Raw genomic sequence first — 21606 nt, 5'->3', positions numbered from 1 at the left:
CCACGTAATTGACCACCCTCCATCACGCAAGGCTAAGTGATACTGCAGTGGCATCACATTCACGGGTTCTAGATGATGGATGGCCTCACCTTCCAAGCCCCAACAATGCCTCTGTGCCTCCTTCGATACACGCGGCCAACCGACGGCCCGTCACCTCGGCCACTCATGGGCGGGTGTAGCCTGCAAGAGGCCTCGGCGCAGCGATTGACCGACAGGGCGGCACCACGATTGGAGCCGAGGCTGCGACTCATCGCATAGATGTGCGAGAGAGTGTGGCCACCCCGCGGCAAGACAAGTCACTGAAACCCATGCCGTGCCAGTAGCGTGTACGACGCGCCCTCCATGTTGGCTGCAGGAGGTCTTTCCACCCCATGCTCTGCTGCCAATCAAACGCCGCAACGTCTCCGGTTGGCAGCCTCTTCCGCGTTGCCGGGACAAACAAGGCATACGAGATGGGCCGATGCAGCAAGGCAGCGTTCCGCCGGAAAGTTTTAGAGTTTGGGTTTGTAAACGGATTCATAGGCTGTCATTCGGCAGAAGAGGTGCAAAAAAAGGAATGATGATGTATGTAGGCTGTGATCGACCATGGATGGTCTGTGTCACTGTGTAGTGCGACAAGTTGATAAATGACAACTCTGAATTTCTTGTTGCATCGTTGAGTGATGACCCTGATACGAGGTGCCGAGGTGGTAGCCTAATGCTTTTGTTGTTGGTAGCGGTTCGGAAATCTGCCTAGCGTTGGTTCTTCTTGTTGGAACAGATTGTATCATGCAGGAAGCTCGGGAGGCGGGGTTGCGGTTTGATAGTTGCCTGTAACTCTGGTTGATTTCTGCGCAGCAGTAGGTATCTGTCTGCTCCTTCCTGTGTCTGTGCTCCTTCCTGTGCTCCTTTGTGCTCTGCTCCTTCCTGGTCTAGGTTGTTTTCTTTCCTCTAATTTCCATGGGATTTTGATAAACTAAAACAACAAAAGAACCCGACAACAACAAATCCAGCGCGATTAGTTCAGTGGTTAGAATTCTCGCTTCCCATCTTCTCTTGGACTAGCGAGTGACCCGAGTTCGAATCTCGGATCGCGCAACCACAATCTGTTCAATTTTTGCATCTTTGCACTTTGAATCTGGAGCAGCAGAAAGGACACCGCAGGGAGAAAGTGTGTCCGACTTGTTACCTAGGTTTTAAAACTTACGGGTGGGCGTGTCTAGCAATAAACCGTTGTATAGCCTGGCCTGAGCTGAAATTGACTTCTTGTGGTGTTTTGGAGCCATTATCACAAGAGCTTTGCTCGCGTTTGCGGGGTTGATCGGGTTCGAGATGAAAGATACGGCCCGAGCGCCACATGAGAATCGAGCTGTTGAGCACGAGCCACACATCCTAGCCACTTGGCACTTTGCAGAATGGTGCTGACTGATCCCGACCCCTGATCCTTGCTTGCAACCCCCTCCGACTTGTCCAATTCCAAGCAAGGCAATCCCATCATTGTTTTGGTTGGGAAAGTCATGAGAATGAGGAAGGATAGGTTTCTTGGTTCCTGCTAGCTGTAATCTGGGATTAACGCGACTTGTTGATCATGACCAATCCACAGTCACACGACGACATGCCCTCGTCGACGGTGGGCGCCGAGGAACTGTTCCTCGAGTCCGGGGTCTCTACTCACCATATTCCTAATATTTTGCCGCATGAGCGCGTTTTCCCCGTCCAGCTTGGGTCTGAGCTGTTCAAGCTCTCTGGCGCATCGATATCATCTGATGGTGCGTCCCTCGTTTACACCCAGCGCCCCGCACTCGTCACTGGGCATCAGAGAGCCGGGGGGCTTTAAGAGTTTTTTGGGTTATGCATCAACGAACCTCACTGACATCTGCCCAGCACCCTCGTACTTTTCCCAGTACTTTAGATGTCAAGTGAAGCGGGCCGAGGAAGCGGGCCAGGATATCGGTTCGGCCATCCGCACCCTCTACATCGACCGTGACCCCATCACCTTCCGGGACATCTCACTGCATCTCCAGGGGTACCACGTGCAACCCCGCGATGCGACACACTTTGTGCGCCTGTTCGCCGACGCTCAGTTCTACCACCGTGAGACTCACTTACCTCGCCCTCCCTACCACAGCTCCACTGCCACCCCCTACACACATTCATTACCCCATAACCCCGTCTCTCTCTAACTACCCCCGGACGCTCCAGTCCCCAAACTAGTATCACAGCTCTACGAAGAACCCATCTTCACCACCATCGGCGGCGTGCAATTCCGCATCCCGCGCGATCTGTTCTCGGCGCCCGGCAACTCGCCCAACTTCTTCACGCTCGGCTTCGCCGCCTTCTTCTCGGCCCCCGGCGGCGACCTCTTCCCGGGCCTCGACCGCGAGGGCCTGCTCCGCCCGCCTTCCATCATCCCGCCCTCGGTCGAGGGCCGCTCCCCCGAGACATTTGCGGAGCTGCTGCACCTGCTGCGCGGCTACCCCGTCGCCATCCGCGGCGAGCAGCACCGGGCCGAGCTGTTGCGGGACTGTCGGTATTTTAATTTTAAGGGGTTGGAGCAGCGGCTGATTCCGTCGGCCGTGTCGTTTAATTTGGCGAGGGGGAGGGATGAGATTGTGTTGAGGTTGCGGGATATCCTGAAGAGTGGGATTGCCGTGGCCGCGGAGCCGACTGCGACGGACCCGCGCGCGGGGTGGGTGAACTATGGGCGGCCGTTTGTGGATGAGCGGGCGTTGGAGTTAGTGCTCGAGATCGGGGACGAGAGTACCCGGCTGCGGATCGTGCCGGGCCAGGGGGCGGGGGAGGGAGCAGTGGAAGCGCGGGCCGAGTTCTTTGGTGAGATGCGCGCGCGCGTGACGAAGTTGCTGGAGGTCGTCGCCACGAAGTTGGGTTTGCCACCTACCGCACAGCTAGGGGGGTTGTTGATGGGGAAGGGCACCGGGGGCAGCGCGCCGCCTTCGCCGGGGAACACGCCACTGAGCGAGGACCTCGTTAAGGTGCTGCTTGACTCCGAATCGAGCGTAATGTTGGACGGCAAGCCGTGGACGCCGGTCCCCGAAGAGGAGCAGTTGGCGTGGACGACGGGAAGCATAGACGCTGCGCTGATGCCGCGGAAGCGGAAGCGGGTGGATGAACAAGGCGACGCTGAGGAGTGGATTGTCAAAACTGGGCAGTGGCGGTTGAGGCTCCAGGGGGCGAGAAACGGAAAGGCAGCCGTCGAGTGTTGCTTAGTGGCCGTCAAGTTGGATGCCTACAGTTCGGAACGGGCGCGGAACGGGCAGAGGCCGTTTCTGGGTGGTTAGAGCCGCTGCTAGGTGTGGACTTGTAACACATGAGCGAACCAATGCCTTTCTTTGTTTTGGCTGATTGATAGCTAACTACCTGCTGGGCTAATGAATGTCACTGGGCAATGAGATAGGAGAATCGCCCGTGGAGGTGGCATTTGGTTAGGTGAACCCACCAAATCCTCAACACCATGGTGCTATCACTAGGCTGCCAACGCCCCTAAACTGGCCCGACGAATCTGCGTTGAAGCCCGCTGCAGGCCCGTTGGTGTGGTTGGTCCGTGTGGGTGGACCATTTTTATTTCACGAGCTAGAATGTGATGATCGTTCCATTTTGGAACTGACAAATCAATCCTGGCCAAGCCAGAATTTCCCAAAAGAAAAAACTGCTCTTCTTTCTTGGCCGGGTTGCCAGGCTTGACAAAACAACACTGCAACGCCTGGGAAGTAAATATTAGGATGATCATCAAAGAATCATGAGAGTGAGAGGCTCTCTTATGATCAGACTGCCCCTGTGAATGTCAAGGACGAATATCAAAAGCGAGATGAAAGTGGCTCGAAAAAAGTGGTTCGGCATTTGGTGAATGTGATGGGGGTGCACGGATCATCCCCTGACGCGAGCCCCTGCAGGGCCCTGCAGGGCAGCGCGACTGGCTGATAACACAGAGTGGGGAGTCGCGCTTGCCCACATCGGGAGCGCTACTGTCAACAATCAAATTTCCCCACCAGCTGTTCACCCAAACTGACCTTCAGGCTTCCGCTTGACCTCAATTTTCCACTCTCCGCCAGTCTGCAAGTCGTCTTTCGGCAACAGTCGCTTTCTCCATCTGCTTATCGACCCTTCACCTACTTACACGCGTCTGCAACAACTCTGCCAAAATGCGTGAGATTATCAGCTTGAACGGTACGTCGGAAAAGATCTCTGCTGGATTTTCCCATCCGTAGATGGCGCGCTCCCGAGCTCACCGCATCTGGTGATGTTTGGGTCGGCACCGCTGTTTGCAAGCTTGCAGCTCAGGTCCCGGATCTCGATTTGCGCCAGATGATACTGACTTCGTTTGTGTATAGTCGGCCAGGCTGGTTGCCAGATCGCCAACTCCTGCTGGGAGGTATGTTTCTTCCCCTCCCGACCCGGATCTGCCGTTTGAGGAGCTCGGACGATCCGACCATACCGTCGATCTCGAAGTGTTGATGATGCTGACTGTTCTTCCCTCTATAGCTTTACTGCCTTGAACACGGCATTCAGGTGTGTTTTCCCATTTTGCGCTTTTCCGACAACCAAACCTTTGCTGACCGCTACTTCAGCCCGATGGCTACCTCACTGAGGAGCGCAAGGCCGCCGACCCTGATCAGGGTTTCAGCACTTTCTTCTCTGAGACTGGTAGGAAATGAGACCCCGGGAGTCCTTCAAGTTACTCATAAACTTATCCGGCAGCCGCAGGTAACGGCAAATATGTGCCGCGAACCATCTACTGCGATCTCGAGCCCAACGTCGTCGACGAGGTCCGCACCGGCGCCTACCGCGGCCTTTTCCACCCGGAGCACATGATTACTGGCAAGGAGGATGCGTCCAACAACTACGCCCGTGGCCACTATACGGTCGGCAAGGAGCTGATCGATCAGGTCCTGGACAAGGTTCGCCGCGTCGCCGACAACTGCAGTGGTCTTCAGGGCTTCCTCGTCTTCCACTCGTTCGGTGGCGGCACTGGTTCCGGTTTCGGTGCTCTGCTCATGGAGCGCCTCTCGGTGGACTACGGCAAGAAGAGCAAGCTCGAGTTCTGCGTCTACCCCGCTCCTCAGACCGCCACCTCGGTCGTGGAGCCGTACAACTCGATCCTGACCACCCACACCACTCTCGAGCACGCCGACTGCTCCTTCATGGTCGACAACGAGGCCATCTACGACATCTGCCGCCGTAACCTGGGTCTCGAGCGCCCCAACTTCGAGAACCTCAACCGCCTGATCGCTCAGGGTATGTTCTCACATCAACCGTGAGTGAACTGGAGCTGACCCCCCTTTGCTAGTCGTTTCCTCCATCACCGCTTCGCTCCGCTTCGACGGCTCGCTCAACGTCGACCTGAACGAGTTCCAGACCAACCTGGTCCCCTACCCGCGTATCCACTTCCCCCTCGTTGCCTACGCGCCCGTCGTCTCGGCCGCCAAGGCCGCCCACGAGGCCAACTCGGTCCAGGAGATGACCATGTCTTGCTTCGAGCCCAACAACCAGATGGTGAAGTGCGACCCCCGTCACGGCAAGTACATGGCCACCTGCCTGCTGTACCGTGGCGATGTCGTCCCCAAGGATGCCCACAGCGCCGTCGCCACCCTCAAGACCAAGCGGACCATCCAGTTCGTCGACTGGTGCCCGACTGGCTTCAAGCTTGGTATCTGCTACCAGCCCCCGCACCAGGTGCCCAACGGCGACCTCGCCAAGGCCAACCGCGCTGTGTATGTTCCCTCCCACGTCTGTTGCATGAGGCTCGTTACTAATTCTGTTCTAGGTGCATGCTCTCCAACACCACCGCCATTGCCGAGGCCTGGTCTGCCCTGTCGAGCAAGTTCGACCTCATGTACTCGAAGCGCGCTTTCGTGCACTGGTACGTCGGCGAGGGTATGGAGGAAGGCGAGTTCTCGGAGGCTCGCGAGGATCTTGCGGCTCTGGAGCGCGACTACGAGGAGGTTGCTACCGACTCCATGGGCGAGGAGGAGCTGGAGGCTGAGTACTAAGCGGACCGGGTCTGCCGGTAGTTTGGTAATGTTGTGTTAACCAGGCGGTTTATTAACTTTTTGACCTGGGATTCCCGTTGGCAATGATCCTTTTCCGCTATGGGTATTCTTGGCAAGCGCGGGCCCGTGATCTTCTCTGTTAGACGGAAAGTGTAGTCCTTTTTTAATCAAGAGTAAAGCAGCCGGAGCAATTGCTGGCTTTGCAACACAACTCCAACTCCACACGGCAGATACCCAATAACACCGTGTTAATCGCGTCCCACAACCAGCCCGTCAACGGTATTCTCGACCTGGTGTGGCAAGCTTAGGCATTTCCTCTTACGTACACTTCTGGCGAGGCCTCAGAAAAGCCTGGAGAGTACCAATAATGTCGCGTTTGGTGTTGTTGCAGCGCCCTCCTGGCTGCAGTTGCCGTTGGCTGCAGGTCTTGCAGGTCTTGCAGGTCGTGTGTGATGGTCTTGGTTGGGTCTTTGGGATCCAATCAGAGAACACGCTAACGCCAAGTTCCCTCCATGAACCCACATGCGGACTTTCCCGCCCGCTGTTTGGTCCTTTCCTTGCCCAAGGGAGCTAAGGAGTCGCAATCCCAGCCTCACCCTTCGCTGGTGTCAACGACTCCTTCCCCCACCTTGTTACCTCGAACCCAGATGCACATATCTCCATTTGTTCACATGACTGTTTGAGAGGGAGGTCTCCTACCGGCACGGACGACGGTCTGCTTACGTTGGAATTTTTGTTTTGGCATACCTGGGCGGGTAAATCCCAGCTAAATCCAACGACACGATTCCGAGCGATTCCGTCCTTCGCATCGCACAGACGGGATCAGTCACGAATTGCTCGGACGAGGAAGGTGTAGCTTGCGCTCACCATGGCTTCTGAAGCGTCGGTTGATGCGGGTAGGTTGCAGAACCCTTCCTTTACAGATTGCCGATTTGGCATTGCTCAGTGTCGGGTTTGCGACAATGCAACGCTCGCATTCATCTTGGGCAGCGGCAGGAGCTAATGGAATCATGGTCAGGGGCGCCCAACCTCAACCTCACCCCGGAGGAGAAGCGGGTATACGGGCAGTTATTTCGACAGGCCGATACCGATAATGTGGGCGTCGTAACGGGCGAGGTCGCTGTCAAGTTCTTCGAGAAGACGAGATTAGACTCGAGGGTGCTGGGAGAGGTGAGTCTCGGAAACACGCGTGCTCCTGGTCGGGGACGTCCCGAGCATACCTATACAGAACTGACGGTTACCTTCCACACAGATATGGCAGATTGCGGATAAGGAGAACCGGGGTTTCCTCACACCCGCCGGCTTCGGCATCGTTCTGCGTCTTATTGGGCATGCGCAGGCCGGCCGCGAGCCGACACCCGAGGGTGCGCTTCAACCCGGGCCCCCTGCCCAAGTTTGATGGCATCACGACAACTCCCGCGCCGTCGCCTCCGCCACCCGCGCTTCAGTCCCAAGCGACCGGCGCTCCGGGCCCGATTCGGATCCCGCCCCTGACACCCGAGAAGGTCACACAATACTCGGGCTTGTTCGAGCGCCAATCCCTTCAAAATGGTAGCATGCTCCCGGGCGAGGCGGCCAAGCAGATCTTTGAGAAATCGGGTCTCCCGAACGATGTCTTGGGCCGCATCTGGATGCTTGCCGACACGGAGCAGCGTGGTGCCTTAGTGCAGACCGAATTCGTCATCGCGATGCATCTGCTCACATCTGTCAAGACTGGCTCGCTACGCGGGCTGCCCAACATCCTTCCTGCCGCCCTTTACGAGGCCGCCACGCGCCGTGGCCCGGCTGGCGCCAGCATCCAGAGGCAACAGTCCCCGACCACCAACGCGCCGCCCATTTCGGCCGTTCCGAGGCAGCTTACTGGGCAAGGGCCCGTCCCACAAATGCGAACGGGCAGCCCCCTCGGGCGTCCGCCGATCGTAGCGCAGACGACGGGAGAATGGCTGGTTACGCCGGCCGACAAGACGAGGTTTGATCAGCTATACGAGGAATTGGACAAGACGAAAAAGGGCTTTATCACAGGCGAGGAAGCAGTGCCGTTCTTTAGTCAGTCGAATCTCTCGGAGGATGCACTCGCTCAGATTTGGGATCTCTCAGACATCAACTCGGAAGGTCGCTTGACAAGGGACGAGTTCGCTGTCGCCATGTACCTCATCAGGCAGCAGAGGACCAAGCGCGATGGCTCGGCCTTGCCTGCTACCTTACCCTCTAACCTTGTTCCTCCAAGCATGCGGACCCAGCAGGCTCGTCCACAAACGGCCACCTCGGCGTTCGAACCTCCGCCGCGACCGCAACCACCGCAACCCAAGCCTTCTGCGATGGATGACCTGTTCGGCTTGGATGATATCCACCCTCCTGCCCCGCCACAGGTCCCCGTCGGCACGGGTGGATCTGCTGGCGATCCGTTTGCAACTAGTATTAGCCCGCACGCCCCGTCCTCGCCTGCTAGGCCCTCGCCTTCGGCATCAACCTTTAAGCCGTTTGTTCCGTCATCCTCGTTCGGGCGCGGCCTTACCACTCATGTTACCGGAGGCTCCAACACGTCGGCCAGTGCCAAGCCCGCTACCGTGGAAGACGACCTCCTAGGCGACACCGAGCCGGAAGTGAGCAAGAACCTGACGAACGAGACTACGGAGCTTGCAAACTTGTCGAACCAAATTGGCTCCCTCACCAAGCAGGTACAGGATGTGCAGGGCCAGCGCACAGCCAACCAGAATGAGCTGAGCCAGTCCAGCGCCCAGAAGAAGAACTTTGAGCAGCGCCTAGCGCAGCTTCGCGCCATGTACGAAAAGGAGGCCCAGGACGTCCGCGCCCTGGAGACGCAACTCACGACATCGAAGAACGAGACCAAAAAGCTGCAGGCCGAGTATGCCATGATTGATGCCAGCTATCAGGACCTCCAGAACCAACATCGACAAGTCGTCACGGCGCTCCAAGCGGACCAGCAAGAAAATGCCAACCTTAAGGAGAAGATCCGAACCATGAACGCCGAGATTGCGCAGCTGAAGCCGCAGATCGAGAAGCTCAAGTCTGAGGCGCGCCAACAAAAGGGGCTCGTTGCGATTAATAAGAAGCAGCTGGCCACCAATGAAGGCGAGCGGGACAAGCTGAAGAACGAAGCCGAGGATCTCACTAAGAGCAACGAGGAACTAGCTCGGCAGATCAGCTCTAGCAACTCGCCACCTCCGGCCCAGGTCGCCAGCCCCGCGCTGTCCACTGCGAGCGCTAATAACCCTTTCTTCAGGCGGACTGGCAGCACTGACATCACCTCGACCTTCTCCCCGCCCATTAGGTCGTTCACTGACAAGGCTTTTGACGATGTCTTTGGCCCTGGCCCTGCCCGTCCTGGTAGCCAGGCAGGCACGCCACCTCCGCCCGCGGCGGCTGCCATGTTCAAGCAGAACACAGGCACCTCCACCGGTAGCGTCGGCTCGTTTGCCACGCCTGCGTCGGCCAGCCCGAATGCTAATCGCCAGCCGACCGTCACCGCTGAGCCTACATCGCTGGCGGAGGCTGGGCGCAGCAACTCTGGCTTCCCGCAGTACGTTGATGCCGCGGAGTCGCTGAGCACATCCCGCCAAGTTTCGCCGCCGCTGAGCCGAACCGAGACCAACCAGGAGGGCACCGCCTCTCCCCTAGAGCCAGCGAAGACCGGGCAGAGCTTCGCTTCGGGTTCCGGGTCCAGGCCTGCCTCTCCCGTATCGGCCGCCGAAGCTAAGCCCGCGTTCGGCTCCATCTCAGAGGAGTCGAACAAGCCCCCCGCGTCCGGTGCCGAGGGTGACCCGTTCGCTGCCGATCAGGACAAGGCGAAGGAGGACTTTGAGTCCGCGTTTGCCAGCTTTAAGCAGGCCAGGGCCGCGACGACCTCGAGCGCTGACACTGCCAAACCTTTCACCGCCTTTAACAGCGAGTTCCCTCCCATTTCAGAGCTCGAGCGGGACGATGAGTCTGAGACGGAGAGTGAGCGCGGCGGTTTTGATGATGACTTTGCTCCCGCGTCGCCACCGGCCAAGCCGGTTGAGAAGAGCATCGAGTCGAGGTCCGCGTCTCCTGCCGTGTTCAAGACCGCGCCCGATGCAGGCGCCGGGGTTGCTTCTCCCGCTTCCCCTGAGCCGGTTGCGAGGTATGCATGAGTTCAGTCTTAGCTATCATGTCCATCTAGTGTACTCCAAAATATTATTCAATTGATCAAGTTAACACCCTCGCAGCGACAAACCTGTTCCCGCCGCTTCGCCGTCCGCCGATCTTAGCAACCTCAGCTCCTCCAACATCAACGACATCTTTGGCTCCTCCAACGCGGCTCACCAGCCCACCGCCGCCACTGCCAGCAATGCTAGCCGCCCCACAACGGCTGCCACGGCTTCCAAGGCCCCCTTCGACGACCTCGAGGACGACTTTGAAGGCCTGGAGGATGCCAAGGAGGGCTCCGCCGACGACGACTTCGCCACCATCTCGCGCTCGGGTCTCGACGACTTTAACCCCGTCTTCGACAGCAGCCCGCCCCCGAGCCAGGCTAAGAGCGACTCGGCGCATCCGGGCGGCGGCGTTACCTCGTTCGGCACGGAGAGCAGTTTCGATTTCGGCTCGCTCTCGGGCACGTCTGCCGCGGGCAGCACCGCCGGGCCGCCGCCGCCCAACGTGTCCTTCCCGAGCACTAGCGGGGGCAACACGCAGGCCAAGCCACCTGCCACGTCGCAGCCGCAGGGCCAGGCGGCCGAATCACACGATTGGGACGCGCTGTTTGCGGGCCTGGACTCGGCCACCCCGACCGCTTCATCGCATACCCTCGCTACCAGCACCAATGGGCCTGATGCGGCGGGGGACGGTAATGGAAACGGGGAGGCCGGCGCGGCCACGGGTGCTGGCGGAGATAACAGCCGGCCCGCTGCCCCGGGCAGGGCTCTTACGGAGGAGGGTGAGCACGACGACCCGATTCTGAAGAACCTGACCGGTATGGGCTACTCGCGCGGTGATGCGCTGGCCGCGCTGGAGAAGTACGATTACAACCTGGAGAGGGTAAGTAGCATCACCAATCCTGCCGCTGTTGTTTCCAGGACGGGGATGAGGAAGAAGGGGATGCGGGTGGCTTAGTGGGCGTTTTTCTCGTCTTCGTTTTTCCTTTTCTGGTATTCCCTTCTGAGTGTCTGGATGATCTGATTGATGGATGGACGGCTGACGGTTTTCCTTGTGAACAAATTGTAGGCCGCGAATTATTTGGCCAGTCAATCGTAGGCCTGCGTAGGTCTTGCTGAGTGGTTATTCTGGGGAGGGTGGTTCTCTTAAGGGGTGGGGGGAGGACTTGTCGATCCTATGGTTGGTGGAGGATGAATGGTTGGTTGTGGTGGGCTGAAGTGCAGAGGAAGCCGGGGAGTGGCTGAGAGCCAACCAGCGAGTGGTGGGCGATGTTGTTGAGTGATACCTTTTTTTTTCTCCTTCCGTTTTTACTCCTTTCTCCCCTGTCCCCTTTCGGTCCTCTCGCTGTTTCTCTTTCCCTTTCCTTTTGTCTCGTCTTAACCTTTCTTCCTTGCGCAAGGCTCGATGAGTTGCATGTTGTGGCACTGCTTTGTACCCGTCCATTCATTTGATAATCTTAATATCTCTGTGTCTGAATTGTTGTTGGAGCGGTGGTGCTGCGCAAGATGTGTATAGTGGTAGTGTAGTTAGTGTACACATTGTATTCTGTAGGGGATAGTACTATCAACGTTATTCAGTTGCACACTCCGCGATGCCGTCGTGAGTGTTTATGTGTGGATGACCGGCCGTTGCCAAGACGGAGGCGTGGGGCCGCAAACGGAACCCCGCGCCAGCGGAGCATTTGCCCCTCCAAATTCTTTTTCTGCCTCCAAACCAACAATCGTCGAGTCACGTCAACCCTGCATTTCAAGCATACCGGCCCTTTACCAAACCGACCCGGCGCTATACGTAAAACGAGCGAAATACCGATCAACAACATGGCCGACGACGAGCAGTTTTCCATCTACGACGAGGTCGAGATCGAGGACATGACCTACGACGAGACCCTGCAGATCTACCACTACCCGTGCCCCTGTGGCGACCGCTTCGAGATTGCGCTCTACGACTTGATGGACGGCGAGTATATCGGCGTGTGCCCGAGCTGCAGCTTAATGATTCGAGTTATTTTTGATCTGGTAGGTCTCTTCAATGTGGCTTAGGCCGTGTTGCGACGGGAGATGGAGGGATGGCTGACATTAGGGATAGGATAACCTGCCGAAGCCGCCTGGTCAGAACGGTGGCGAGCAGGTTGCTGCTACTGCTTAGGCGCCACTAGACAGGCCGACGATATTGTGATGTGGGGGGACGGGGAGGGAGCTTGATCAACGTAAACAAACTAAGCATGGCCGGCCGCGACAGAGTGTGCAGGCAATTCGTTACTGCACCCCGATCACACCCATCACCAACCGGTTCAGGAGGTTACAACCATTAAGTGTATGAACGCTGGGACGAGCGAGAGAGACAACGGAGGAGAAGATACACTACGGCGCCCAACTACCGACCTTCCATCGAACCAATCCCCCTACCACATAGCTCACCGCGCCAACTCCCAACCCTCCCCCCCACCCTCTCCCAGTCTCCCAGCCTCCCATCCTCACCTCCGCACCCTCCGCAAACGCAAAGCGGCCCCCTGCAGGTCGTGGGACCGCGCCCATACACACACCCACCTGGCCAAAGCCAAAGCCAAAGCCAAAGCCAAAGCTACAGCAGCGCCGCCATGCCCATGGCCACACCCGCCGCCGCAGCAGCCAGCCCAGCCAGCGGAACTTGCGCGCCGAGGGCGTTGGCGCCGGCGACGGGCACGACGGTGGCGGTGGTGGTGGCGGTGGAGGCTGGGTGGGAGAGGGGGGGGTTAGCTTCTTGGTTTTAATTGGTTGGTTGTGTTTGCTTTTTTTTTTTTTTTTGGTCTTTGCTAGTGGGGAAAAAGGGCGATGTAGACGGCGTGGGTGGTGGGCTTTTGGGGTGGTGGTGGTGGTGGTCGGGGGAGGACGAGGAGTGGGGCGGGTGCGAGGAGGAAATAGTTGTAGTGGTATAGTGGGAGTAGTGGTAGGGGGGAAAAGAAGGGGGACATACTCGAAGTGGGCGAGATGACGACCATCGAGGGAGTCATGGTCGTGGTGGTGTACTCGATCGTCATGATGGTGGTGATGACAATGCCTGGGGCCGTCTCGGTCGACACGTCGGTTGACGTCATGGTGGTCGTGTCGGTGTCGGTGTCGATGATGCTCTGCGCGGTGGCCAGCCCCGTGAAGAGGGTGATGAGGAAGGGTGAGGGCCGCATGATGGCTGCTTAGTTCCGGATGTTGGGAGGGGATTTTTGCAAGGCTTTGTGGGTGGGAAATATAGCTTGGGTATGGGATATTGTGGTAGGGGTAGAGGAGTGAGAGTCCAAGGACAGAGAGATGGAACAAGTTGCGAGGGGGATGTGCTAGTAATAAGGCTCACTCTGTCGCCCGTCTTCTGCCCCTCACCGGCCGTCCTGTTGCGCTAAAAGAGGGAGCTGAGCTCATAGCTGTAATATGGACCGAGTCAGGTAAGTTGCACATGCGTTCTGCCCTCCCAAGTTCAGGGATGGGTTGTCTTGTGTCGAGAGCGTCTGCCAAGGCCTCTGGCTTTCATCTCTTCATGACAGAAGACAAGAGGGAGTATTACCTCACCATATGGACATCCGGCTGAGTAACCAACCATACCCTATCCACAACTTTGACATGCACAGAGTTCACTCCCATGAGTTACAATTCGTTAGACCAGTGCCCAATTCGAGAAAACAATGGTCTTCTAGTATTGCATGATGTCTATCACATTGCATACCTACGGCCGCATTTTCTCGTCCGCGGCCGTAATCTGTTCAGGTAGTAGAGCCACTTAACTAGCACACATGACCCCAACATCCGAAGTCCCCGATCCCCGATCCAACAACCCCTCTTTCGGGTAGCCACTACGGAGGTAAACTACGTAGATAAGCCACGTCAGAACCGGCCACGGCCCTTGTATGTACCTACAGCTTCCACAGCGACTTAGACATTCTCAAAGAAGAAGCTCGGCTGTCCCGGCAGGGCTGACTCGGCTACGGGCGCCTTGATCTCGACCTCCTCGCCGTTGGCGGTCAGGTCTTTGCCGTTCTTGCTACCCTCCTCGACGGCCAGGATCTGTACCGACTCGAGACCGGCGGCGCGCTTCAGGCCGGGGACCATTGCCTAAAGAGAGAGGAGGGAGGGGTTAGTGTTAAAGAGATAACGTCATCGAATGGCCTCTATGTGGGGTGGGAGGGGGAGGGGGAAGAAGGAAACTTACCAGAAGGGTCTTCCCCTCATCAAAGGCCAGCTTCCGTTCCAGCACGGCCTCGGCGGGCTCGCCGTCCCTTAGGCGCTTCTTGAGGGCCTGGACAAAGGGCATGGCCTTCTTCATCTCGCCCATCTTGCCGATGCGGCCGTTGAGGGTCTTGTCATCGACGCTTTGGGTGTTGGTGACTGGATCCCACACCTCCTTGAGCAGCTCAATGTACTTAGCCTGCCAGGCCGGGAATGACGCCGTCGTAAAAACGGTCAGCTTCTTGGGCTTCTTGGGGTCGAAGTCGCTCTGGCGGCCCTTGGCCATCTTCTTGAGCTGCGCTGCCTCGGCCGAGTTGATGTTGGATGACGTCTGCCGGACGTACTCGCGCGCCGCGGTGAGGGCCGGGTCGGCGGCAGGCACGTCGGGCCAGACGGCCGTCTGGATGGACTTGGGCTCGCCGAGGATCTCCAACCACACGTATTCGGCCCAGTGAGGCGCGATGGGTGTGAGAATGAGGGCTTGGAGCTTGATGTACTTGAGGGCGAGTTCCTTGTGGAGCGGGATGCCGGCGGCGTTGCACGCCTCGCGGTACATGTCACGAGCGTTGAGGAAGTCATAGTGTGCGGCCTTGAGGGCGAGTTTGTATGAGGTCTCCTCGTAGTGCTTCCTGGCCTCGTGCACCAGAGCGTTCATCTCGTTGTCGAACAGGGCATCTTGGAAGTCGTTGAGCGGCCCTGTGCGCAACTTGTCGTCCTTGATAGTCTCCTCGATCCATTCCTTGTTGGTGTAGAACCTCAGGATGGTGTTATCGGCGACATCTTCGACGAAGTTGGAGTCTGAGATTCCGTCACCAGCGTCGGCGAGGGCCACGCGTGCGGCGTCCGCACCATATTTCTGCACGACGTCGTTCAGAGTCATGAAGTTGCCCGTCGACTTGCTCATCTTCTCGCCGTTCAGCTGCAGGTGACCGTTGGCGCGGACCGAGCGAGGCCAGTACTCGCGGGGGAAGAGAGCTGCACAAATTAGCAAGGAGCGGTGGCCCACATTGTTGTGATGGCGACTTACCGATATGGTTGTACAGCCAGAAAGTAAGATGGTTGGGGATGAGATCCTTGCCACTGCATCGGATGTCAAGCGGGTAGAAGTATTCGAAATCTCTCCTCATGCCCTCCAGCGTCTCCTTGGGGATACCAGACTTGGAAGCGAGGTCGTCGGACAGTTGTGTCCGGCAGAAGATGTAGTCCCAAACCTCATCGAGCATCTGCTCGGGATTGATGTTACCCTTGCCCCTGTACATGGATTAGTAGACTGGACTTAAAGAAGCGAAGAGCTGCGTAACTTACTTTTCCTTACCAAACAGGTCGGTGTGCAGCCATGGTACGAGGGTATAGTAGCTAGCAGTGTCAGCCCGAGGACCTTTAATCACTTCAAGTTCACTTACGACATGTAGATAGTAGAGTCACTGTTTTACTGTTAGTTTCACTGAATTTGCGCCTTCACCGGTGATCTTACCTCAAACTCTCAACCAGGAAGCTGTGGTCCCAAGGCAGCTTGGACCCCAGGCCGTATGTCCGGGCGCAAGCCCATTGCCTGAGCCAGTTGAGGACACCCTTGAAAGCATGTTGGGTGTCGGGGGAGTAAGTCTCAAGGCCTTTGCCGTCCTTGTTCTCGACATAGTCGTAGGCAATATGGCGCCAGCTATCCTCACCATAGTCAAGATACCATTGGTCGAGCAGGGCAACAGTGCTATGACAAGTTAGTTAGTTGTCGGAGGAACTGCAGATGGTTCGGATGAACCTACCATTCATCGCCGGATCGTGACGAAACCTTGTTTTCAGGCTCGGAGTAGGCAAATGCCTCGCCGTTCTTGATCAATTGATCCCTGACCTTCGGCTTGGCAATCTCAACCTTCTCCCCCTTGAAATCGCCCACCTTCATGACGCCCTGGTAGAAGCCCTCCTTGTAGGCGAGCTCCTTGGCTTCGAGGAGTTGCTTGGCATCCTTGGGCGAGGCAATCTTGAGCTTCTTAACCAGATACGGAGCCAAGAGGTCGGACGTTGGAGTTTGAATGATGGGAGTGATCTCCAGCTCGGCCCACTCCTTCTTGATACCGTAGAAGTCGGCCTTCTTGGCGAGCTCGGTGACCATGGCGTAGTCATCCGGCGAATCAGACGGCACAGATGTGACGACGCCGGTACCCTTGGTAGCGAGGACGGACTCCATGGGGAGAACGCGCACCTGGGGGTGGAAGCTAAGAGGCGCATTCACCAGGGTTCCGATGAGGTCGGAACCCTTGATATCCGCCGCCTTCTCCGGCACACCCTCCCTCTCGAATATGCCCTGGTAGGCCATATTCCTGGCGGCCCTCTCGGTGATGACGAAGTACTCCTTCTCCGACGCCTTGAAAATGCCGTAGCTCAGACCGGGGCCGACGAAGCAGCACACCTGGCCGTACATGGTTTCGGGCCTGAGGGTTGCGGGGCAGAGATACACTGACGCGTCCTCGGGGATCTTGCCCTTGAGGGCCTCGGCGGCTTGGGGAGCCCACTCCAGCACCTTGAGCTTCAGGGCGGTGTATTCCTGGGGCAAGACACCCTCACCTTCACTACGGTCGTGGTCCATGCAAGGCTGGCCGTCCTTGATGGAGTAGATAGTATACCTCTTGCCGAACTTGACCTTCTCCAGCTCCTTCAGACGATTCATCTGCCACCGCACGAAGGCATCGTAGTAGGGGTTCGCATCGGTCGTGACAAACTGGCGGCGCCAGTCGACGCGCGCACCGAAGTTTGTCAGGTCTTTCTTGCATTCCGGCGGGAAGTAGTGCAGCCAGTGTTGGGGATCGGCAAACTTGTGGATCTCGTCGAGCGGGATGCCGACCGAGTTCAGGATCTGCCACTGGTACTTTGCCTTGACCGTCTTTGCGGCGGCCTTGCCCTTCTTGGCGTTGAACTTGGTCAAGTCCTCCTTTCCCGCCTTCGGCGCCGCATCGGCAGGGGCCGCGTCGACCTCCTCCTCTTGCTCCTTGTAGAGTTCGAAGTTCTTGCCGAACATGCTAACCTCCTTGACGAGCTTGTCGGCAGAGGCCTTGATAGGCAGACCGGTGCAGTGGTAGCCGAGCGGGAACAGGGCACGCTTGCCCTGCATCCTGGCAAAACCGGTGTGGAATTCGATCTTGCTGACGCTGAATGCATGGCCGGCGTGGAGACGGCCGTTCATGTAAGGGTAGGCGATGGTGCCGAAGAACTTGGGGAACTTCTCACGGAGCTCGTCGGCGCTGATGGCGTCGAGGGGGAACTCGTCAATGGAAGGCGCATCAATCTCGAAAACGCCATCTTGTTGCCATTTTGCTTGGTACTTCTTCTCGATCTCGACGAGGCTGTCGCGCTTCTCGGTGCCCTTTAGCTCCTTTGTCTTGGAGACAGCGAGGTCGGCCATGGCCTTGGGCAGTGCTGTGTCGGCCATCTTTATTCGGGACTCGGGTGTGTTCAAAAAATTGGCTGCGTAATCCGCTCCGAACGCCGCCAGGAACAGCAAATCGGGCCTGTGTCGCGTGGTTCTCTTCAAGTCACGGTAAATTTTAAGAGTGACTCCGCTGTTTTTGGCGGCCCTCCGTTCCAGATGGAGGGGCAACGCGGGGTTGATTCGGCTTCCAGCGTTCCAGGGGTGCGGGCGAAAGGTGTGGGGCTAGAAACCGATGGTTTGAATGCACGCACGGGCACATTATGGTGGTCTGACGCCCAGGCCAACTTTTCTCTCGACACACACACATACACAAAATTTATTCCGCCCGGCGGGCCTAACCCGAAAGGGCAACTATCACGCAATCTACTAATACATAACAGCTTCTTACAGTAGAGACCGAATTCAGTGTCCAGATATTCAATGTTGAAAGATTGTCCGAACGGACAGTGCCAGGGGAGCTGAGGCCCACACGGTGCGCCGGCAACCAACTTTGTAGAGCGACCAGCGCGCTGTGAAAATGGCCGCAGCTGAGACATGGCGGCACAATATCCACTAGCCATTTTCAGCGCCAACAAAACAGAAAACGCACGACCGACCTGGGCACTTAGGGATAACTAAGAATGTGATTATATACATAGCGTTGGCTAAAAGGACAACCCGAGAGTCATATAAGTAGTTTTTCGGAGCCATATATATTATATGCGGCGGTGATCTGACGCTGTGTGGTCGTCGGTGCTGAGTCGTTAGCTACGCTACGCCACACTGGCTGTGGCTGGGGGACAGCTGAGATTGAAGAAGTTCAGCCGCAAGACCACCCTGACAGCGAAACATCATACCAACAGCTGACTGTTCTACAGTACTGTAACTGTAATCTGTATATAGACAATCAATCGACTCGATCGCCAACGATAGCACAAATGTCTGCGTCTTTCGGGTCCAACCACCATGGTCTCCAGGTAGGGTACAATTATGGGTCGATCGAGTTCCCCCCGCCGGGTAAGATTACCGTGGCACCGTGCAGAGCCGATGGGATGCCCCACTAATGTTCAGATCTCAAGAAAGACGGGAAACGCCGCCGATTCCCTTCGCGACCATCCCCTTCTCCCGCGACCCGGATTTCGTCAACCGTGGAGACATTCTCGATCAAATCGACGAGCGCTGTTCCGAGCTGTCCGGCCGTGTGGCCCTCGTGGGCCTGGGCGGTGTCGGCAAATCGCAGTTGGCCATTGAATATGCGTACCGGATCGCCGCGGGGCATCTTGACAGATGGGTATTTTGGGTCCACGCCGGCACGCAGGCGCGTGTCGAAGAGGGTTTCAGAAAGATTGCCGACGACGTCAAGCTACCAGGCCGAAACCAGCCCGGGGCCGACATCCCACAGCTTGTCTACGGCTGGCTGTCCAACGAGCGGAACGGCAGATGGATCATAATCCTTGACAGCGCCGACGACCGCAATGTATTCTACAGTAGCGACAACGTATGCAACAGGAAACCATTTGCAGACTTCCTACCACAGAGTCGAAACGGGTCGATCATCATCACAACACGCAATAAGGACCTGGCTTCCAGGCTGACCGGACGCCGCCAAAACATCATCGAGGTCGGACCGATGGTGCAGATGGACGCCCTCACGCTCCTGGAGAGGAAGCTGGGATCAATCCTGAATACCGATGCGGCAGCCAAGCTTGTACGCGCGCTCGACTTTATTCCGCTAGCCATCAGCCAGGCTGCCGCCTACATACAGGCAAGGGCACCGCGAAGCTCTCTCGAGAAATACCTTTCTGAGTGCCAGGAGTCTGAGCGCAAAAGGAGCAGGCTTTTAGAGCATGATGCTGGAGACCTACGTCGGGATGGAGGCGCGTCGAACGCGATTCTCACGACATGGCAGATATCTTTTGACCATATTCGGTCTGAGCGGCCTTCTGCGGCGGATCTCCTTTCGTTTATGAGCTTTTTTGATCGACAAGGCATTCCGGAGTCGCTCCTCAAGTCCTCTAAGCAGACCAAAACCGCAACTCGAGCAAGTGGTTCCGAAGATGCAGAAGACTCAGGATCCGACAGCAGCGATGACGAGATGGACGGTCGGTTCGAAGACGATGTGGCAATATTACGGGACTACGATCTTATCGTCGTGAATGAGGCGGGGGACCAGTTTGAGATGCATGGGCTCGTGCAGCTGTCGATGAGGAAGTGGCTGGAAACGTTTCGGCAGCAGGAGACGTTCAAGCAGCAGTTCATCGAGCAAATGGCAGCGTCATTCCCGACAGGGGAGTACGAGAACTGGGTGAAGTGCTGGAGTCTCTTCGCGCACGTTCAAGTGGCCCTTGGTTACCAACCCAGCGAAGAGACAGTCGAAATATGGGCGACACTTTTGCATAACGGGGGATGGTATGCATGGTCGCAAGGGAGATATGAAGTTGCAGAGCAGATGCTAGGCAAGGCGAGAAATGTTCGCAAGAAAAAGTTGGGTGCAGAGAATATGGCGACTCTTGCAAGTATATCACTATTTGCTCTGGTCCAAATGGACCGCGGCCAGTGGGAGGAGGCCGAGAAGCTGTTTTGTGCAGGTGATTGGAGACGAGCAAGACCAAGCTCGGGGCCGACCACACTTACCACGCTGACGAGCATGGCCAACCTGGCATCGACATTTTGGAACCAGGGCCGGTGGGAGGAGGCCGAGAAGCTGGACGTGCAGGTGATGGAGACTCGCAAGACCAAGCTCGGAGCCGACCACCCAGACACGCTGACGAGCATGGCCAACCTGGCATCGACATTTTGGAACCAGGGCCGGTGGGAGGAGGCCGAGAAGCTGGAGGTGCAGGTGATGGAGACTCGCAAGACCAAGCTCGGGGCCGACCACCCTTCCACGCTGACGAGCATGGCCAACCTGGCATCGACATTTTGGAACCAGGGCCGGTGGGAGGAGGCCGAGAAGCTGTTTGTGCAGGTGATGGAGACGAGCAAGACCAAGCTCGGGGCCGACCATCCAAACACGCTGACGAGCATGGCCAACCTGGCATCGACATTTTGGAACCAGGGCCGGTGGGAGGAGGCCGAGAAGCTGTTTGTGCAGGTGATGGAGACTCGCAAGACCAAGCTCGGAGCCGACCACCCAGACACGCTGACGAGCATGGCCAACCTGGCATCGACATTTTGGAACCAGGGCCGGTGGGAGGAGGCCGAGAAGCTGTTTGTGCAGGTGATGGAGACTCGCAAGACCAAGCTCGGGGCCGACCACCCTTCCACGCTGACGAGCATGAACAACCTTGCGTTTACTTGGAAAGGTCAAGGTCGACACACAGATGCTTTGGCATTGATAGAGGACTGTGCTCAGGCTCAGCAGCGAATCCTTGGCGCAGACCATCCATACACTCGGTCGTCCTTGGCCACTGTAGCCAAGTGGAGTAGCTAGATACCGGTTTTCCTTTTTCTTTTTCTTTTTTTAAAGGTATTGTGTGACGAACCTGTCTCTGGACCCGTCCTGTTAGGGTTCAGCTTCGGTTGAAGGTATTCTCTCAAGGGTGCTTAGGTTCGGTGCAGCCAAAAGGTGCACAACAAAGACTTGTCTCAACAGTAGGCTCTCGAGCTTGTAGCGAACTGTATTTGTGATTGCTAACTGGAGAACTCCCAGAGCTCTCCAGAACGAGTGACTACCTATATACTATCTCGGCCTCTAGGTACCTTCGTACCTCTGCTCCTGGATTGTCTTATCTATCTAACGATCCTGTTCTGACTGGTTACTCTGGGATGGTGAATTCCTCTTCACGATCCGTCCCTGATTGGCCGATGCCGCTCCCAGCGCGGTCCCGCTTGGTTATGCGACCATAACCGTGACATATTGTCACCGACCCTGCAAGTGCACAATACTATA

At 57.1% G+C, this 21606-nt stretch overlaps 7 protein-coding genes and 1 non-coding gene across 8 annotated transcripts; 6 read left to right on the top strand and 2 right to left on the bottom strand.

Moving 5' to 3' along the window:
* The first annotated feature begins 991 nt into the window (after window positions 1-991).
* CHGG_11237 lies at window positions 992-1077 on the top strand. Its single transcript has one exon. It is a non-coding gene; the product is annotated as a tRNA-Gly (tRNA).
* A 517-nt stretch (window positions 1078-1594) lies between these two features.
* On the top strand, window positions 1595-3278 carry CHGG_10540 (uncharacterized protein; the record flags this gene model as incomplete). The annotated part of the gene is made up of 3 exons (XM_001228466.1): window positions 1595-1748; window positions 1864-2073; window positions 2182-3278. 3 exons carry the CDS (start codon window positions 1595-1597, stop codon window positions 3276-3278), a joined length of 1461 nt encoding a protein of 486 aa, XP_001228467.1.
* Window positions 3279-4139: 861 nt separating this feature from the next.
* Window positions 4140-5987, top strand: CHGG_10539 (tubulin alpha-B chain; the record flags this gene model as incomplete). Its single annotated transcript, XM_001228465.1, has 7 exons — window positions 4140-4164; window positions 4329-4369; window positions 4480-4506; window positions 4566-4641; window positions 4696-5232; window positions 5285-5708; window positions 5762-5987. The coding sequence occupies 7 exons, from the start codon at window positions 4140-4142 to the stop codon at window positions 5985-5987; spliced, it is 1356 nt and encodes a 451-aa protein (XP_001228466.1).
* Window positions 5988-6855: 868 nt separating this feature from the next.
* On the top strand, window positions 6856-11403 carry CHGG_10538 (uncharacterized protein; the record flags this gene model as incomplete). Its single annotated transcript, XM_001228464.1, has 5 exons — window positions 6856-6883; window positions 7006-7157; window positions 7493-10110; window positions 10196-11003; window positions 11377-11403. 5 exons carry the CDS (start codon window positions 6856-6858, stop codon window positions 11401-11403), a joined length of 3633 nt encoding a protein of 1210 aa, XP_001228465.1.
* Window positions 11404-11938: 535 nt separating this feature from the next.
* On the top strand, window positions 11939-12266 carry CHGG_10537 (uncharacterized protein; the record flags this gene model as incomplete). The annotated part of the gene is made up of 2 exons (XM_001228463.1): window positions 11939-12136; window positions 12207-12266. 2 exons carry the CDS (start codon window positions 11939-11941, stop codon window positions 12264-12266), a joined length of 258 nt encoding a protein of 85 aa, XP_001228464.1.
* A 435-nt stretch (window positions 12267-12701) lies between these two features.
* On the bottom strand, window positions 12702-13281 carry CHGG_10536 (uncharacterized protein; the record flags this gene model as incomplete). Its single annotated transcript, XM_001228462.1, has 2 exons — window positions 12702-12832; window positions 13074-13281. The coding sequence occupies 2 exons, from the start codon at window positions 13279-13281 to the stop codon at window positions 12702-12704; spliced, it is 339 nt and encodes a 112-aa protein (XP_001228463.1).
* Window positions 13282-14017: 736 nt separating this feature from the next.
* On the bottom strand, window positions 14018-17735 carry CHGG_10535 (uncharacterized protein; the record flags this gene model as incomplete). Its single annotated transcript, XM_001228461.1, has 7 exons — window positions 14018-14197; window positions 14295-15286; window positions 15339-15562; window positions 15617-15667; window positions 15715-15735; window positions 15786-16019; window positions 16075-17735. The coding sequence occupies 7 exons, from the start codon at window positions 17733-17735 to the stop codon at window positions 14018-14020; spliced, it is 3363 nt and encodes a 1120-aa protein (XP_001228462.1).
* A 917-nt stretch (window positions 17736-18652) lies between these two features.
* Window positions 18653-21147, top strand: CHGG_10534 (uncharacterized protein; the record flags this gene model as incomplete). Its single annotated transcript, XM_001228460.1, has 2 exons — window positions 18653-18731; window positions 18794-21147. The coding sequence occupies 2 exons, from the start codon at window positions 18653-18655 to the stop codon at window positions 21145-21147; spliced, it is 2433 nt and encodes an 810-aa protein (XP_001228461.1).
* Between the last annotated feature and the right edge of the window lie 459 nt (window positions 21148-21606).

The sequence above is a fragment of the Chaetomium globosum genome, genomic scaffold (genome assembly GCF_000143365.1).
Source record: "Chaetomium globosum CBS 148.51 scaffold_7 genomic scaffold, whole genome shotgun sequence".
Taxonomy (NCBI): Eukaryota; Fungi; Ascomycota; class Sordariomycetes; order Sordariales; family Chaetomiaceae; genus Chaetomium; species Chaetomium globosum.
This window is presented reverse-complemented; position numbering and strand designations above follow the sequence as displayed.